At 35.4% G+C, this 19,879-nt stretch overlaps 2 protein-coding genes across 2 annotated transcripts; both read right to left on the bottom strand.

Moving 5' to 3' along the window:
* Positions 1-1,629: 1,629 nt before the first annotated feature.
* On the bottom strand, positions 1,630-2,181 carry LOC138868263 (uncharacterized). The gene has a single exon (XM_070145802.1). It carries the CDS (start codon positions 2,179-2,181, stop codon positions 1,630-1,632), a length of 552 nt encoding a protein of 183 aa, XP_070001903.1.
* Positions 2,182-3,300: 1,119 nt separating this feature from the next.
* On the bottom strand, positions 3,301-6,365 carry LOC104229419 (putative protein phosphatase 2C 53). Its single transcript, XM_009782063.2, has 4 exons — positions 5,829-6,365; positions 4,725-5,063; positions 4,430-4,609; positions 3,301-3,964 (listed from the first exon to the last, which is right to left on the bottom strand). Exons 1-4 carry the CDS (start codon positions 6,303-6,305, stop codon positions 3,800-3,802), a joined length of 1,161 nt encoding a protein of 386 aa, XP_009780365.1. The 5' UTR covers positions 6,306-6,365; the 3' UTR covers positions 3,301-3,799.
* Positions 6,366-19,879: the final 13,514 nt, after the last annotated feature.

Genomic DNA, 19,879 nt, shown 5'->3' with positions numbered 1-19,879 from the left:
CATTCTTAAACTCGGGTGTACATTTATGTGACCCAAACCCAAATCTCAACGGAGTCGAAATGTGTCTCTAATCACGGGTACATTGATTGTGATGTAGTTCGAGATGCGTGTCCATGACGTTGCAAATTCCTTTTAAAAATAAGAATGAGATGAGTCTCGCCGAATAAAAATACAAAATTGCGGGGCCCTCAGTAAATATTTGCTTTAAAATTGCTTAGATTCCGGGACGGGCTGTTTAGCAAATTTCACGGCCCTACCCAAAACAATGATACGCTAGTCGCTTTAGGCGCGTATTTAATAATGTTGGATTCTTAAACTCGGGTGCACATTTATGTGACCCAAATCCAAATCTCAACAGAGTTGAAATATGCCAACAACCACAGGTGCATTGATGTGACGTGGTTCGTGATGTGTTTCCACGATGTTGCAATTTTTGATAAAAATAATAATAATTATGAAAGCGGTAAAAAGTTAAAATTCGTACATAGGTTCAACATGTATAAATCAGATAAACAAGCCGAATATGATAGTTGAGCGACCGTGTTAGAACCACGGAACTCGGGAATGCCTAACACCTTCTCCCGGGTTAACAGAATTCCTTATCCGGATTTCTAGTTCGCAGACTGTAATACAGAGTCATTCTTTTCCTCGATTCGGGATTAAAATTGGTGATTTGGGACACCCTAAATCTTCCAAGTGGCGACTCTGAAATAAACAAATAAATCCCGTTTTGATTGTCCTTTAATTGGAAAAACTCCTACGCTCCTCGCGGGGGTGGAAAAAGGAGGTGTGACATTGTCTCAATATGATATCCATTTCGACAGATATTTTTAAAACTCAACAAGTTCCTCTTGGACTTGGAGGAGAACATTGCATTCTCTATGATAAGTATTGTTCCCTTAGGCAGAGTTATAGTAGCTCTTCCAGAGCCTTCAATTAATTTACTACTACCAGAAATTGTAGTAACATCTGCCTTACACATATTTAAATGAGAGAAATATTTCTTCTCTTTGAATATTATATGTGTCGTACATGAATCAATTAAACAAATATTTTTACAATTGAACTTTGATCCAAGTTTGCTTTGTGGAATATCCATATTTGCTTCTCATAGGTTGACATACAAAAAGAAATATACGAATAAATATTAGTATTTTCAGAGATAAAGAAAAAAATTTCGTAAGGCACAATCTTTGATTGAACAACTTGATTAGAAAACAAAATTTCTTGAAATTCTTTACAGATTAACATGAAAGGCTTAGATGGTATACAAGGACCAATATATGTTGGTACAGAGTGTGTTTTCAGAAGGCATGCACTTTACAAATATGATGCTCTTGAAACAATTGAAGGAGAAGTTGAAGGTTAGACGTTATGCTCTTAATTAACGAATAATAGTTATTTTTATTTGTCGTTTAGCACTGATTAGTAGAGATGAAAAGACTAACTTATGTTGCTGCATTACAGTAGCAAACATGGATTCACGCCTGGCTATCAAACTTTATTCAATGACAGATTATACTAATTCTACATATTAATTAAAACTACTACTCATGTAAACTACGATAATTACATGATGTTTATTTGCTAACTAATACGAATAAGCAAAATAAAATAAAATCAGACTACTTAATCTTCTTTAACCATGGATCCATCACCGATCAAGTGGTCTATTTTCCCATCAGGGCGCTCAAAGAAGTCTGCCACATCCAAGTAAGTGATGTCAAAATCATTGTCAGAGACAAAATTAGCTTCAGGGCCTTTGTTCTTTAGAGATGCTTGATAAAGTTCAACCAAATGTCTTGGTACACGATAAATATTTACCCAATGCTCTTTTCCACCGCAACGATAACATTCGATTTCTGAACCGTTTGCCTTTGGCTTCTCGTCTTTCCCTTTCCACTTTTGGTGGTTATTTTTCTTTGGGGGGTGATTAACACCAGGAATTTTTTTTCCTTGTCCACGGCCACGACCACGACCACGAATAGGGCCACGGCCTTTTCCACGCTTAGTATAATGGGAATACACCTCATCCACTTCAGGCAATGGTGTAGACCCAATGGGTCGATTTTCGTGATTTCTCATGAGCAAGTCGTTATTTCGCTCAACCACAAGGAGAAGAGAAATCAACTCAGAGTACTTCTTGAAACCTTTCTCTTTGTATTGCTGTTGCAAGACCATATTGGAGGCATGAAACGTTGTGAACGTTTTTTCAAGCATATCATAATCAGTGATAGTATCTCCACAAAGTTTCAATTTAGAAGTAATTCTGAACATTGCAGAATTATATTCAGAAACAGACTTAAAGTCTTGGAGCCTCAGATGAGCCCAATCATATCGTGCTTGTGGAAGAGTGACCAACTTTAAGTTGTCATATCTTTCCTTTAAGCCATTCCACAAAACAAGTGGATCTTTCACTGTGAGATATTCTATTTTCAACCTTTCATCAAGGTGATGACGCAAAAAAAATCAGGGCCTTAGCACAGTTTTGGGTGGATGCTTTAGTTTTGTCTTTAATGACGTCTCCAAGACCGATTGCATCTAAATGGATTTCAGCATCCAACACTCATGTCATATAGTTCTTGCCCGAAATTTCAAGGGCAATGAACTTTCTTTTCATAATATCAGTCATAATTAAAAAGAGGAGAAAAATTACCTTAATCTTCTCAAAGAGCTTCTTGAGACGGTAGAGTCTCGTGCTGATAACGTGTAATAAAACAATAAAAGTAGAAGAACAATATTACAGAGAAAGAGAGAGAGGAAATTCTTATTGAATTTTGGGATGATTTACAATGGGGTAGGACCCCTCTATTTATAGGAGGAAAATGACTTAGCCACAAAGTAAAACTCTCTACAAGCTGTTGTGATCCTGACGAGTGTACCACTCCAACGTCGTGCCGCTCAGACTCAAGCTAAATTAGGCCATAGAATTCTATTCATGACATTTTTATTTTTGTCTTCTATTTCTTGTTACATTATTTTATCGTTCGTAACATTTATAGACTTAACAAGTTTTATTTTTTCCTTTTCTTTTTAACATTTAATTAATCTGCCTTGGCATAGGATTCGATGGAATGTTTTATGAACAAAATTTCAGCAAATTCAGTTGGTGTTATTCTCCTCATTGTTTATTTTCCTCCAATTTTGCTTTTGCACCTAATTATATAGTGAACTATTTACTTCTCACAAATATAGAACTTTGTCACGGTAATATTTTTCATAAGAGCATCTTGAAAATAAACTCATATTTAAAATGGGACTTTAACCGTCAATAAAATAAAGCAAAAAGGTCATAAGTCATTAAATTCTAATATTTCATATCTAAATTTGATGATTAAGGTTTACAAGTCATCCCGAAATGTGGGAAAATATACAGAAAAATCATGCCTTCTATAGCCTAAATAATTTGCTTCCAAGAAAAGAATGTGTAACAAGTAACATGTTAGGCCTATCCAAGTAAAATTTGACTTCAGATGATCCGAGAAATCTAGTAGATAACACACATATGAACATCAACAATTGCCCTCTAATTCTAACACCTTAGCATTTATAGTTATCCAGTAAATTACATATAACACTAGTAACTGTCCTATTAAGCTTGATTAAGACTGAAAATTTCCAATAATTTTCGGTCACGGGTTTTGAGTCGTGGAATCAGCATCACACCCCTTTGAAGTGTGGTTCTTCTTCGGATTCTCGTGAACGCGGGATACTTTGTGCACCGGGCTGCCCCTTTATTTAGGCAGTCCATTTTCCCCAAGTGACCAAATCATTCAAACAGATTCTTCCTACCATTGGTTTATTGGACAAATTGGCCTAGTTGAATGACCATTGTACTTATATCATCAGATGATCCTCTCATTACTGCCAAATCAATAAGCTTTTTGCAAGCAGATAATCGTCGTATGTTATCAACACCTATGCACAAAGGTCGCGCTAACTCCACCGCCTCCTGATTAGTAACCTGAAAAAATATTCAAAGAAAACTTAGCATCCCAATTTCCCAATTTCTTTAAACAATTTAAACTTAAGAAGTTCGGATTTATTCACAGCTTCAAAAGATAGGGAAGCCTTAGAGCAACGGTAAAGTTATCTTCAGTGTGACCTACAGGTCACGAGTTCGAGCCGTGAAAGCATACATTAATGTTAGCATTAGGGTAGACTGTCTACAAAAGATGAAGGGAACCTTGGAGCAACGGTAGAATTATCTCCGTGTGACCTACAAGTCACGAGTTCCGACCATGAAAGCATTAGGGTAGGCTGTCCACATCACACCCCTAGGGATACGGCCATTCCCTTGACGGTCCTTCCCCGTACCTTGTGTAAACGCATGATACTTTATGCACCTGAGTGCCCTTTATTCACAACTTCAAAAGGTACATTCTAGTTCTACCATTCAAATTAAGTGACTTTTTTTTTCAGCAATTACCTTTTCCCAAAGTCCATCAGAGGCAAGGATCAAGAATTCACATTCTGGTTCAATAGTCAATATTTTTGTCTCTGGTTCAGCTATTACCCATCTTTTAAGATGAGAATCTCCTATTCCTCTTGACACAGCTAAAGATCCTTGAATTCTCCACACACCTCGACAACAATCTACATAACCACCCTGCAAATTAAAATTTTCAAAAACACGTAAGTACAAAACATAGAAGGTTTTGAATAATTCCTCTTCACAGCATTTCCAGGATTAATATTCTTGAAAAATAGTCACTGTTTCTTACCAGGCTTTGAATTCTTTCCATTTCATCTTGCCTAGAAGGGCGGTGATCGACTGTGAGCGCCTCTGCTACGCCTCCTCTGCTCAATACAGCGCGACAATCACCGGCATTTGATACAATAAGTTGTCCATTTTGTATCAGTGCTGTCACACAACAACTTCCTCCATTTGTATTTAGCTTTAGGAAGTCTGTATCTGTAGTGAGGTAACCCTCTTTAACTGCCTCTTCAACTCCGTCTTCACTCCTTAACGCTACTTCATTTATAATGTTCCTGCCTAAATTCTTTGCTGCAAACTCTGCAGCTTTTGCTCCCCCATGTCCATCAAATACACCAAAAAAGGCCTAAAAAATAAGGGTAAATAACACTCAGCATAAGAATATATCACGTTAAATATATATATCTAATTCAGTAGGGAATATTGCTTTTTGTAAGTATTACACCAGTTCATCAAATTTTCTTTATCTATGCTTATTATATGCAACAAAGCAGTAATTGAGTTAATTAACTCTATTGAAGACATGATTAAGTAAATAAAAGTATATTCTCTCTAACACTTTAAGCTTTTAGATGAGAGGGTAACACTTCAATAAATTTTGTTTAATGGAGTTGAATTTCTATTTATTCATTTTGAATCGTGTTGTTTAACCGTTTAATTTAATCTTATAAATGACAAACTTTGGGACAAGTTTTTGCAATATGAATTCAGCTCTATTTGGACCTATTTCATTTCAAGCAAGCTATCAACATTCAAAAACTACCCTGTATACCCATCTTTAGGCAAAATTCACTACCCAATATTGGAATTCTCAATTGAAGATTGTGATACCCATCAATACATATAGGCATAAGTGATAACTTATTCTTCAAAGAGTTTAAATTATATGTACTACACAATCAGGTCATATATGATAACTAACATACAATCGATCAAAGCATCAAGATAAACATTAATTAAAATATAACTAACATACAATCGATCAAAGCACCAGAAAATCTTTATACTGTCGGTGTATATAACTTAAATCCTTTTTCAGAAGTCTTAAATTGTGAACTCTAAATAAAGTAGTAAGAGATAAGCAAACATTTCTAGCAAATAAGTATTATACCTGTTTAGAGCCGTCCTTAGATTCATCAACTATGGCCGAATACCGATCTTCCATATCACCTCTCTTTTTCCCTCTTTTACAATACACAGAGTATCCTTCTCCTTCAACTTCCACTTCATCTAACCTACTACTCTCTTCCCTCGGCGTTTGATCAACCTGTTCTAATCTCAAAGATGCAATCGGAATCGTAATCCTCGCCGGTCTTTTCCTCTTCAAAATCGTCGGCGACGGTAATGATGACGTGGAACACACCGCCGCCTCCTTCTCCGCCTCTTCTCTGAGACTTCTGTTGTAAGTCAACGGTGATAAAGGTGATTTTGGTGATGGAGATAATAAAGACGACGATGCATAAAACGAATTGCGATTTGTTGGTGATGATACAGATGATAGTTTACAGTAAAATGGCGAAAGTAGTTTTGGTGTTTGTTGTGATGGTGAGAAAATTGGAGAGTTTGTTAATGCTATTGCACAAGGCATTTTTGCTTTCTTTCTTTAATTTTGCTTTGATTTTGATTTGCAGATTATAGTTTGTTTGCTACGTAAATTTGGGTGCAGCGGGATATTTATATTAACGTTACTTAGCTACGTTGGTTCTTGTTTGAAAGAATAAGTCGCCAACGCGCCATGCAAGTGGCGGTGGAAAAACGAAGACAAAACTTGTTCTTAGACATCACATTATAGTGGGCGTTTGGATATAAAAATTGTAAACTTTAAGTGAAAATGGTATTTGAAAATTAGAAATGTGTTTGGACATAAATAAAATTTTGGGTTTTTTTGAATTTTTGGGAGTGATCTGAGTGAAAATTTTGAGAAAACAGTTTTTTGGAGTTTTTCAAATTTTCGAAAAATTCCAAAATTCATCTTCAAATAAAAATTGAAAATTTTATGGCCAAACACTGATTTCGTAAAAAAAAAAAAAAAAATTCGGAAAAAGGGAAAAAATTCTTATGTCCAAACGGTTTCTTTTGTATTATTACTTATCCGTTTTTTTATTTTATATGAACCATTTGATTGACCATAAAGTTTAATAAAAAAAGAATTTTTTTGATAATTGTGATTTTAATACAACATGAGATTTGTATGGCTATAAAATCATAGGATTAAGAGCAAAATGAAAAGGTTAAAAGGTAAATTATTCCTAAAAAAAAGAAAGATATCATTTCTAGCACAACTTAAAAAGAAAATAGTGCCATATAAATTAAAATCGAAGGAATACTAAAATTGTAAAAACATTCACTAGTAAACCTTGTCATACTATTGAACACACCCTCAATAATTTGTGCTAGCTTTTGTTTGGCGCTTAAGATAAAAATAACAAGAAAATGAAAAAGGACAAAATATAAAATTGATCGGTCGATTGGTTTATACGCATTGGAACGAGAGTGGGAAAATGCCATATTCGCCATCAGCTGGTCCTCCATTTTAAAAAGGGTTAGTAAGACCAAATGATATTAAATGGTCAAACACGTTTAATTTTCTTGGCAGTGGATGACTGGCTGGCTGCTTTCTATTTTCAATTGTTTTCTTAAGCATTAATTAAACTCAAAATTCATACTACTGCTTTAGTCCTTAGTGTATGTAGTTAGTAGTGAACTGGCGCTTAGTCATAAGACTCGGTCTTCGCTTCTTCTCCTTTAGCCGACTCCACGTTGATGTTTCACCATACAATTATTCCCAACCTCCACTATTAAAAGGGTACGTTTGTAACTTGTCATTATATTTTCTCAGACCTCGTTATAATAATATTTCTATATAATAAACATTTGTTATAAAAATTAAATTTTTTCGGAACCAATATTTATATCATGTTATAATATATATTCTCTATAATAGCACTTCACTATAACAGCCAAAAAATATCGAAACAAACGAGACTGTTATGGAAAGATTTGACTGTATAAGAGTGTTTAATTTTAAAATATAAGGAATGTATATATAAGTGAGTTATATTAAAGGGCAGCTAGGTGCACAAAGCTTCCAGCATTTTTGTAGGATTCAGGAAAAGGCTACACCTCAAGAGGTATTATAGATAGTCTACCCTAATATAAGCATTAGTGACTGCTTTCACGTAATGGCGGAGCTACATGCATCCAAGGGGTGTCAACCGACACCCCTTCGCCGAAAAATAACATTGTGTAAATATGTTTAAAAACTTTTTTATGTATATCTACTATGTGTTGAATCTCCTTAATTTCGTGTATATTTAATTTTTTATATTTTGATACCCCTTAGTAAAAATTCTAGTTCCACCATTGCTTTTACGGTTCGAACCTGTAACATATTAGTCACACGAAAATAATTTTACCATTGCTCGATGCTTGTCTTCCTAAATGAGTTATATTACATGAATATTTAATGTACTTACCCATATTTTATCATTTTGAATTAGATGCTCATATATATATATATATATATATACATATTAAAAAATACAATAAAGATAGATATATAAAATAAAAATAAAAATAAAAGGCCTTGCTTATTAGACTTTATGTGACTAGATTTGGTCAGTCAGTCATTTTTTGGATGGGTATGATGGTGGTCAAATTCAGGAGTTGCAAAAAAATAATCATAAGGAGGAAAAAAATCCTTTTTTTTCTTTCGCCTGAGGTAATTAGTCATAGTACAACGCCTTTTAGTAATAAAGTTTCAACTATGTGGGGCTTCTACATGCAATAACAAATACTTTGTCCAATCATGAACTATTCTGCATAAATATATAGATGGATTCAAAATCTTCATTCAAATTTTAACGACAATTCTTTTGCTCAAGGAAATAGTCTCAGCTGCCACTACTTTTGTCTTCCTTTTCTTTTGGTTAATTTTATTTACTTTTTCTTGGTTTTTTCTTTGGTGTGTGTGTGCCCGGGGATGAAATTCAAGAAGAATTGGCCACGGCAAGTGGCACGCCTTCAGTATCTTCGAAATAAAATAATATATATATATATATATGTATATATATAAGACTCAAAGCTATACAGTAGCATTGATCAATTTTGGAGGGTGAGGGATAGGGATGACAAGCGGGGCGGGTTCTATCTTAACCTGTAAAATCTCAACCCGTCCTATTCCGCCCCGCATAGTGCTCTTTTAACCCGCATTCACTTGCCCCGCACTATACTCGCGTCCACCCGCACTACCCCACCCTGCAATTTTTTTCTTCTTTCATTTGTATTTTTGCTTATCAATTATAAGCATGCATAACTTAAACAGTAATCATTTAAATTTAGAATCAAGCATTCAAAGTGAGTATTGAGCACCATAATTTAATTATGATATTATCAATCTCAATTTATTTCAAGTGAGAAAATGAGGGCTAACATGAAAAATTTCTCAGTCAGATTTTAAATTTTCCATCCTCAAATATCAAACACATAGTCTTTTCACTGGTTATATTTTGAAGAAGTATAATTTTATTAAGAAAAGGAATATAAAATAGTAACAGATAAACCATGTAGGAAGGCAAAAAAAGCAAATTACAAAACCTGTACAGAAGGGAGATAATAACAACAAATTACAAAAGCTCTTTACTAAAAAAGTCAACTTGTCAGAAAAATTAAAGCATTTTGTTCATATTAGTAAAGATCCTATTAATTCATCCATCACAAATAAAAAAAAAGTGAGAATAAATTCCATACCAACAACCAAAAAACTTAAAAAGTTGTAATTTCGTAAAAATGTTAAACTCACACCCGCACCCCCAAAAAATTAAATTTATTTTATTTTAATCTGCACCGTCCTGCACCTGCATATATACAAACCCTCACCACCCCACATATGTCTAAATCCGCCCCGCCCCGCAACTGCATCCGCACCGTCCCATTGCTATCCCAGGAAGGGGGGGGGGGGACATCTTACCTTTTAGTGTTCTGCGTTGATTCAATTATTACTCAAATTTTTATTTGATGTTGTGCTCCCGCTATTTTCAAATCTTTGAATCCGTATCTAGCATTATACTAGTATTTTGACTGACTGTAAAATTCTAGAAGTTTAAATATATTGTTGCGGAAGATCGTGGGTTAACTAGCACACAATCACACACAAAAGTAAATAGAGAAGAAAAATCAACACAAGAATTTAACGAGGTTCGGCTAAGCCTAATCCTTGGGGCAAAAGCAGAGAGAGTTTTCCACTATGAATGAAAAGAAAAGTACAATACAATTTATAGAATCCCCAATTACAACCCATATATATATATCCCAAATAGTCTCAAACCTATAAGAGAAAGATTTCCCAATTTGACAAGAACAATAGCTTTTCCTTTCCCAAATCTATTAGGACAATGGATTTTCCTAAATCGATAGGAATTATGGGTTTCCTAAAAATACAAAGAAATAATTCAAGCCATAAAACAACAAATCTCCCCCCTGGCTTGAATTCTCTTCATCAACATGAACAACGTCTCTCTACTTTGCCTTCAGCCCTGGCAAGGGCTCTACCCATTGTCGCAAACATCAACCAAGTCTAGGCAATGCCTAAACTTGTTAAGAGACTCAATCTCTTCAGCCATAACACTAATCCGTCGATTTGGTTCTGTACCCGGAATAGCTTCTAGATAGCTATAACACTCAAACGCATCAACAGTCTCTGCAACTGCCAAAGCAAATCCCACAGGATTCGTATATCCAAGAAGATTCCCATCAACTACGTTTATAAACCTTTGCGGTCGGTTGATCATTCTCTTCTCTTTGCCTGTTGCAATGCTATATGGTTGTTGTTGCGTAGGTGCATCAATATTATCATCTTGATCAATATTTTGCACCTCCTCCACTTCCTCTACTTTAGAACTACTAGGCTGAATTAGCGGAGATTCAATTTCTAGCTCTATGCGGTCACTGACACCGCGATCTGTTTCTACTATTGCATTCTCCTTCTAACTGTCCAGTGAGGCAGATTCATTGAATGTTACATCCCTACTAATAATTAGCCCTGAAATCTTTTGATCTGTGCACCACAACCTATAACCTTTCACTCCAGTTGCATATCATAGAAATATGCATTTCTTTGCCCTCGGCTCAAGTTTTCCATCCCTCACATGAGCATAAGCAGGATAACCAAATATCCTTAAATTTGAATAATCAGCAGGCGAACCGGACCATACCTCAAAAGGAGTTTTGAACTCAATAGCTGTGGATGGAGATCTATTGACCAAATAACAAGCTGTATTGATTGCTTCAGCCCAAAAATCCTTGCTAACACATGAGTGTGAAAGCATGTTTCGTGCCCTATCACAAAGCGTTTTGTTCATACGTTCTGCAACACCATTTTGTTATGGTGTTCAGACAAAAGTGCGGTGTCTCACTATGTCTTCTCTGCTGTAGAAATTATCGAACTCAGAATTACAAAATTACAACCCATTGTCAGTTTGAAGAAGCTTAACTTTCCTTTCTGTTTGCCTCTTAACTATCGTCTTCCATTTAACAAATGTCAGAAATGCCTTATCTTTTGTTTTCAGAAAATACACCCACACCATACTTGAGTAATTATCAATCAAAGTCATAAAATACCTAGCACCACTCTTGGAGGGAACTTTGTTTGGACCCCACAAGTCTGAGTGTATATAATCTAACTTGTCTCTCATCTTGTGCTCGGCTTTCTTGCTGAACTTTACCCTTGTCTGTTTACCAAACACACAGTACTTACAAAAATTTAAAACTTGATTTTTGTACCCATTTATCCAATTCTGCTTACTCAACAAAGACAATCCCTTATCACTCATGTGGCCAAGTCGCAAGTGCCACGACTGAGACTGATTCAGATCACCTTTCCCAGAAGCTACAACAACTTCCCTTTTAACTACACTGGCCTGAAGATGATACAATTTAGAATGCAGTTTGCCCTTTATAAGGACCATGGAGCCTTTTACACACTTTAAGTATTCCATTATCGGAGTGAAATTTATAACCTTGATCACCCAAAGTCGACAGAGAAATCAAATTTCTTTTTATCTGAGGAACATGCCAACACTCAATGTTTCTGATAATTCCAGCGAACATTCTCAATTTGATGTTACCAATCCCCTCTACTGGTAATGGAATATCATCTCCCATGTAGACAGTCCTACCCATTTGCTTGTAAATTGCAAATTAATTCTTGTGTGGACACATGTGGAAAGTAGCACCAAAATCAAGAACCCAAGAATTCTGCCCATGACTAGAACTCACAGAACAGACTTCCCCTACATAATCACTATCATCAGAATTATTGCCAGTGCCAATAACATTTGCTGAATTATTTTATTCCTGCTTTCTTCTTTTCTCTTTCAGCTCAGGACACTCTCTCTTGTAGTGACCTTGCTCCCCGCACTCATAAAAGTTCTGCTTCCTTGCTCCGGACTTCGATCTGGCAGTTGACTTTTTCCTATTAAAGTCCTTTTGTTGTGTTCTTCCTCTACTTACAAGACCCTCACCCTCAGTTCTGCTGTTTGGAAAGCTCTTTTTCAACTCTTTAGATTTTAGTGCATTACTAATATCTTCTAGTGAAATACTTCTTTCCCATATAACAGAATATCAGCAAAAGTATCATAAGACGGTGGTAAAGAACATAACACAATCAAGGTCTGATCCTCACTCTCAATTTTGATATCCACGTTCTTCAGGTCCATTATAATTGAATTAAACTCATCAATGTGAGTTTTAACAGGTGTACCTTCATTCATACCGAGATTGTATAACCTTTTTTTTTAGGTAGAGGTAGTTTGTCAGCGATTTCTTAGAATACAGATTTTCCAGCTTCTTCCATGCCATTGCTGTAGAAGTTTTTTCAGCAATTTCCCGAAGAACGCTATCTGTAAAGCGCATGAAGATCGCACTCAAAGCCCTCTCCTCCAGGCATGCCTTCTCTGTCTCTTTCATCTCTTCAGGAAAATCCTCATCAATTGCCTTCCATAACCCTTGTAACACCAGAGACGATTTCATCCTAATCTTCCATAGACTGAAACTAGAACCCCCGTCAAATTTCTCTACTTCGTACTTTGTTGAAGATGATGAAGACATCTTAACCCTAGATTATATATAGAAACCCGAACCTTGCTCTGATACCAATTATTGCGGAAGATCGTGGGTTAACTAGCACACATGACACACAAAACAAATAGAGAAGAAAAATCAACAGAAGTATTTAATGAGGTTTGGCTAAGCCTAATTCTTGGGGCAAAAGCAGAGAAAATTTTCCATTATGAATGAAAGAAAAACACAATACAATCTATAGAATCCCCAATTACAACCCCTATATATAGATCCCAAATAGCCCCAAACCTATAAGAAAAATGTTTCCCAATTTGACAAGGACAATAGCTTTTCCTTTCCCAAATCTATTAGGGCAATGAGTTTTCCTAAACCTACAAGGATTATAGTTTATAAGGAAATAATTCAAGCCACAAAATAACATATATAAACTTATTCATTTTGTGTTGCAGAGTATTTGGTGAGCTTTTTTTAATCTTAGGATTTCCCCTTTCTTTATTTTCCTAAGTGAAGATCTATCACATATTCATGAATTGCTATCAAGTAGTAATAAACTAAGTTGCTTGCTTGCTTGTTGGTACGTTTCAACAATTAATTTGAACACTTAATATAAAAGTCTTGACTCTTTTCGCTAATAGACGATTTCTTTCAAGTAAAAACTAAAGTTGCTGATACTGTATATATCATTTTGATTTTGGTGTGCTATTTCTTAATCTATCTCTTTCCTTTTCTTTTTTATACGTTTCAATAATTATTTTGAACACTTCTATAACTAATAACTTCAATACAAGTACATTTCTAATTTGAGAAACAAGTAATATCACAATGCCTTTAATTATGCCTAAGGAGCTCAAAAATTGTTAATTATTTTAGAGTAAACTAAGACAAGGTGGGAAAAAAAGAGAAACGGAAAGAAGGAGAAGTAACGTGATAATTTGGTAGAGATTTCCAAATTCACATGGTTGTTAAGGACGAAAGGATTACAACTGTGATTAAGTGTAAGATATATACATGTGCAATATGGTTGACCAAAGTTTATATAAATTGAAGTTTATTAATCTTATTAAGTTTAATTAGGAAGAACAGGGACGTGCTGGTTTCTACATCGTGTGAGCATTTTCTATATCGATAAAAATAAATTTAAACCTACCATGTGATTTGTGGCTTCAACCTTCTGAAAATTTATTATTTGGAAAATTTTTCAAGCCAGTATTATTAATTATAATTTCAGTCTAAGATTCTCATTACTAGAGCTTACACAATGTTCCTATAGTTTTATATTGGGGGAATTACACTCCTCGTCATTTGGCCCAACAGTCCATCAAAAAATGGTCCACGTTTGAAGTCATTACCTGATATGGCCCAGGTTACATAATCTGAAAATTATTTTTCACCAGTTAACCTACCCTATTTAATTAATTTTTTTTCTTTTCTTCGTTCTTCTTCTTCCTCTTTCACGACTTTGCACCACAAAATTTCTCTACCATTATATATATTCTTCAATTCTCCTTTCAAATTCAAAGTTGATAATCACTATTAAGATGAGAAGAAAAAATACCACTTAAGAGAATTATTATTTTTGGAGTTACCATTAAAGGTCATTTGAAGCTTCAATTTCAGAAATTGGATTTTTCGATTTTGTTAGTTGTTTGGATTGGGTGTTGGCCCAATTGATTGGGATCGTCAAGGGGAGTCAAAACTCAAATTTGAAGTGATTTGGAGCAGATTTTGTCACGACCCAAATAGGAGAGCCGTGACGGGCACCCGATACCTTACTCAACCGAGTACCAATGTAGCTTTTCATTTCTTAACATACTATCATGGGTAAATGGGCCAAAAGGGTCGTCATGAGATAACCAGAATAAAACATAAAAGAATACAGACATGAGACAACCTAATATGATGTAGAGACTCATACATGTGACATACGGGCCTATAGGGCCAACACGACCATTTGTAAACTCAACACATAGGCCAACAAGGCCATACAAACATCCATAAACCTGACATCTGTCTACAAGCCTCTAAAAGTACATAAAATCATAAAGGTCGGGACAGGGCCCCGCCATATCAATCAATACATATCCAAAGCATCTGACAACTGGTTGACGAATTCTGTGCCCGAGAAGTTCTCAAACCCTTTCTCGTCCCCAAATCTGTCATAAAGATATTCCGACGGAACCCAACCTTCGTTTAAGCAAACCATTGGAATTCGACGGAGGCATAACTTCTTTAAAAAGTTGTTTACACCAATTTATCTCGGAGCAGCACGCTTTTTCCCACGAAGGTCTCTCTCCAATCCGGTGAACCCACCTAATTATTCCAATGTGGGCGTCATTTCACAATCTTTGAACCTGAAGACATTGTTCGCGGGGTCCCAAAAACCCACAAGAGTCTCGATTAAATCTCTGTTAGGCTTAATTCTCATGATGTTTGTGAGGAACTTAAGGTGCTTAAATACTCGATTCCATTCCCATGTAGCAAAACTAGCCCACTAATTACAGAGACTACTCGGGGTCTTATCTCTGATCAAGAACATAGGAGGTTTCTCGTCCCTTACCCTTTTCTGACTGTTTCTTTGTGGAGAACTCACGGTGATCCTAAGAATAAGATAAAAAGGGTTAGGACTTACCTAAACTATATGCAAATTATGATCATTCTTCTTTCTTTTTTTTCAATTTAGGACTCAATCTATTTTTTATTATTATTATAATATATATTTTGAAATTACCGGACACAAAAGTTGAGATGATAAAAGCGGAAAAATGGCTGCTATTACAAAAGCGGCCCTTTGATACTTCCATAGAAGGCATAAAGGATGTCTCGGCAAAAACAGCCAAACAGAGGAACAAAATGATAAAACAATAGACAAGATAATAAATAAAAAATTATTTTTACGAAAATGACCCTTTGCTACTCCGAGAGGGGTTCAAAAGTTGTTTCAGCAAATATAACCAGACAAACTGGATAAAAATGGTTACTTTTGCGAAAACAGCCTTTCGGTACTTCCGGAAAGGTTTAAAGCTGCTTCGATAAAAATGGCCAGACATAAGGGCAAAATGGTAAAAGGTGAATAAATATGAATAAAGTAACCTTTTTTACAAAAACGACCCTTCGGCACTTCCCAGGAAAATTTTAAGGATGTCTTGGCAAAACAACCGGAACATGAGGGCAAGACAATAAAAATTTGACCAAAATAGGCTCTCTTTTTTTCGAAATTTTTTCGCAAATGCAGAATTTTATGCTCCCATTTTTTTGAAAAGTGTGGGATGAACCCGATGGAGGTTGCCTACGTATCTCACATCCGGTAAGAATCAAACCTGCGTAGTTCGGTAAAATTAGGTACTTTTTCCTTTTGTTTTTTTAATAAAAATTAATCTTTACAACTCACACCAGACTACTACAATATATATATATATATATATATATATATATATATATATAATTTTTAAAAAAAGGTTTATTTGCACTAAACTAGGAGAATTATTCTTTTTTTTTAATAATTACACTATTCTTTTAAAAAGCCGATCGACAATGCAAATAAGCCTTCCAAGTGATGTATCAAGTAGCACATACGTGAACATGATGGTCTCAAAGAGGATACCTATATTATACGGACCCGATCCCAGTGTCGAGTTTCGCTAAGTCAAATGCACGTGATGCAAATAAAGCAAACCTACTAGGGATATTCGGCATAAGGTTTGTTCTTCTAGGTTTAGATCCTATTGGAGAATGTATCTAGACTAGCTTACTCGAGCGAACAACTCGAGCCGAGGAGGGTCAGCGTACTGGTAGCATTGCTTTCCGGCTTTGCTGGTGGTGCTCCCCGCCTAAAATAAGTGTGACTAAAAATCTTTCACCGGGTGACAAGTGTAGACGTGTGATTTTTTACCCTCCCCGAGAATTTTCACATTTTTAGCGTAAATATTTAATTTAGGCCTAATATAGCTATTTCAACTATTTTTGACTTCTTTACTTTATTTTAGTCACAAAAATGAAAAATTACAAAAAAAGGATATATAAATTTTAGTTCATGTATTTCTCATACTCTAAAAATACCAAAATAGTACTTTATATTTTTATCTCTATAGAAAAACGAAAATTACAAAAAATAATTTCATTAATATTTTGTAGTCTTTTTAATCCTTAAAAATAAAAAAAATTGTACTTTATATTTTTATCTCTATATAAAAACGAAAATTACAAAAAAAAAAAATTCATTAATGTTTTGTAGTCATTTTAATCTTGAAAAATATCCAAAAATAGTTTTGTTTTAATTATCACTCTCAGTTTAATAGTTATTTTGTTTACGTGGGACTAATTAAATAGGATCGTGTTTTTGTTCTCGGTTGCGGGGAAAGAATAACATTTGGATTCAAAAAATCCATTTTTAGGCCTAATTTTCGGACCTAGCCCAAAACATTTTCAGTCGAGACACACATGAAAACACACGCTAACACATGCCAACACATGCTAACACATGCCAACACATGCTAACACATGTCAACACATGCCAACACATACTAAAACATGCCAACACATGCTAGCACATGAACACACACACTCTCTACACTTTACAACTCACACTCTACAAGCACACAAAAAACAACACACAAAAGGGATGAAAAGCAAAAAAAAGTGACAGCCATGTCTCCATTTTCGGCCACCCCAAAAATAGCCATAAAATCACCTCAAATCGATCACCAAAGAGAGAAAAAAGAGGATAGAAAGTTAGCCTCTAGAGCTAAAAAGGGAGTGGTATACACTCTGTATACACTGGATATACAGTAAATATACATAGGATATACACGATATACATTTTGCATACAAGGAATATACAGCGGCAGAAAGAACTAAAAATGGCGTAGACCCCCTCATTCTTGAGAATTATCTGCCACACAAATACTCATAAATATGGAGAACAATCTCACACCATAAGAGTGGAGAGCTATATCCATTTTTCACTTTGATTAGATTTTACTTCAAGAGGAAGAAAAATCGAAACAAAACCGGAGTTGCAATGAGATGCTCGTGTTTGGCCAAGAGGTTCCGATCCCGTTCGTAGTCCGATCTGCGATTCCGAGTATATTTCTCGTTGTTTCTGTTGTTGCTGTTTCGTTGATTTTCCATTCAGTTTCTCATTTCTGTTGCTTACTTGTACCTCCGAACAAAGGCTAAATATAAAGAAAGCTTCTTTTAAGGTCGGTTTCTTCCTTATCCTTTATGTTATTGTTTTAATTATTTGTGAAGATTTGGTTTATACTTTCATGGAATATATCATGTTTACTTTGCTTTTTTCTTGTTATTTGGGTTTAATTGCTCGTGTTTGCAATGTCCTCATAGATTGATATTGAATTACTTTTGAGTAATGTTGTTAGAATGATTTTGTTGTTGGGTATTTCTTGTTTGGGATTGATAACAAAGTTGACTGTGATTAAAGCTTTGATGACATAGGCCATGAGGGAATAATCTGATTTGAGGCCTGATTTAAAGATTGCAATATATAGTTTAACATGGTACAATCCGACTCATTTATCAATTAGGATATTGCTTTTATTATTAGAGACAAGAGGTAGAGTAGAAATCGTAGTCACTTTAGGATTGGCCTTTAATAAAATGAGATGTGTCTCGCCAAATAAAATGCATAAATTGCGAGGCCCTCAATAGATGGTTATTTTAAATGCTTAGATTTCGGGACATGCCGTTTAGCGAATTTTGCGGCCTTCCCAAAATAATAAAGCGTTAGTATCTTTAGGCGCGTATTTAATAATGTTATCTCCCTAAACTCGGGTGCACATTTATGTGACCCAAATCCAAATTTTAACGGAGTCGAAATGTTCAACAACCACGGGTGCATTGATTGCGACGTAGTTCGAGACTCATTTTCACGACGTTGCAATTCCTTTAAAAAATAATAATAAAGCGGTAAATAATTAAAATTGCACTATAGTTTTGAACATGTATTAAAATCAGATATTTTAGTCATTACAACAATTTAAGCGACCGTGCTAGAACCACGGGATCTGGGGGTGCCTAACACCTTCCCTCGGGTCAACAGAATTCCTTACTTAGAATTTCTGGTTCGCAAACTTCATTTGGAAAGTCGAATATTTTCCTCGAATTGGGATTCAAGATAAACCGGTGACTTGGGACACCAAAAGCCAAACCTTTCCCAAGTGGCGACTCTGAATTAAATAAATAATCCCATTTCGAATATTGTCACTTAAATTGGAAAAACTCCCTTGTGCGTTTATCCCTCGGGGTGGGCGCGCCAAAAGGAGGTGTGACAGCTCTGGCGACTCCGCTGGGGACAAGAACCCAGAACGTTTTGTTCAGGGTTCAGAATTCGAGCTTAGATAAATTGTTGTATTTGGTTATATATGATTTTCCTACATGTTTTGTGTTGAACGTGCTATATGTTATCGCTTTGATATTATCTGAACTGTATATAAATTGTGCCGACACCCTTCTCTCTTCACCTCCGGGGATATGCTTACTGGTTGCGACTCCCTATTCTGTTAGTGTCATACCTTGAAATAAGAAATAGGCTCGGATAAGTTACTAAGTCGGATGGCCTTTTGGTTCCCGGAAAGTTGCCCCCTCCTCGACTCGAGTTGTCTGCTCGAGCACACAGTCTAGAACACCGACCCAGGTTTTGAACATAGAATAACGTGACTTCATGCCGGATCCCTAGTAGGAACGCTTATTTGCATCATGTTGCATTTGACTTAGGGGACTCAACACAAGGGTTGGGTCCGTCTAGGACTAGCAACCTGAAATGAAAAGGCCATCCTAATGCATCCTATTTGTTTTCCTTGCATTTATTTGTCTCGCGCCCGCATGCTGACCTGCTTTTGAATATCAGGAATATTGTGAAATTGAGGAAAAGAAAAAAGAGAGAGAAATAGCGGTTAGGGAGTTAATTATTTATTTTTGAAAACCCCAATGCCCAAATACTGTCGAAACTCTGCCGAAATTTTGAGAAAATGAAAAAAAATATTTTATTAGTTTGTTTTACTAAAAGCAAAGGAAAAATAGAAAAAAAGAGTCGTTGTTCTGTCTTGTTTTCAAAAATAGAAAAGGAAA

Source organism: Nicotiana sylvestris, chromosome 5 (genome assembly GCF_000393655.2).
Source record: "Nicotiana sylvestris chromosome 5, ASM39365v2, whole genome shotgun sequence".
Taxonomy (NCBI): Eukaryota; Viridiplantae; Streptophyta; class Magnoliopsida; order Solanales; family Solanaceae; genus Nicotiana; species Nicotiana sylvestris.
This window is presented reverse-complemented; position numbering and strand designations above follow the sequence as displayed.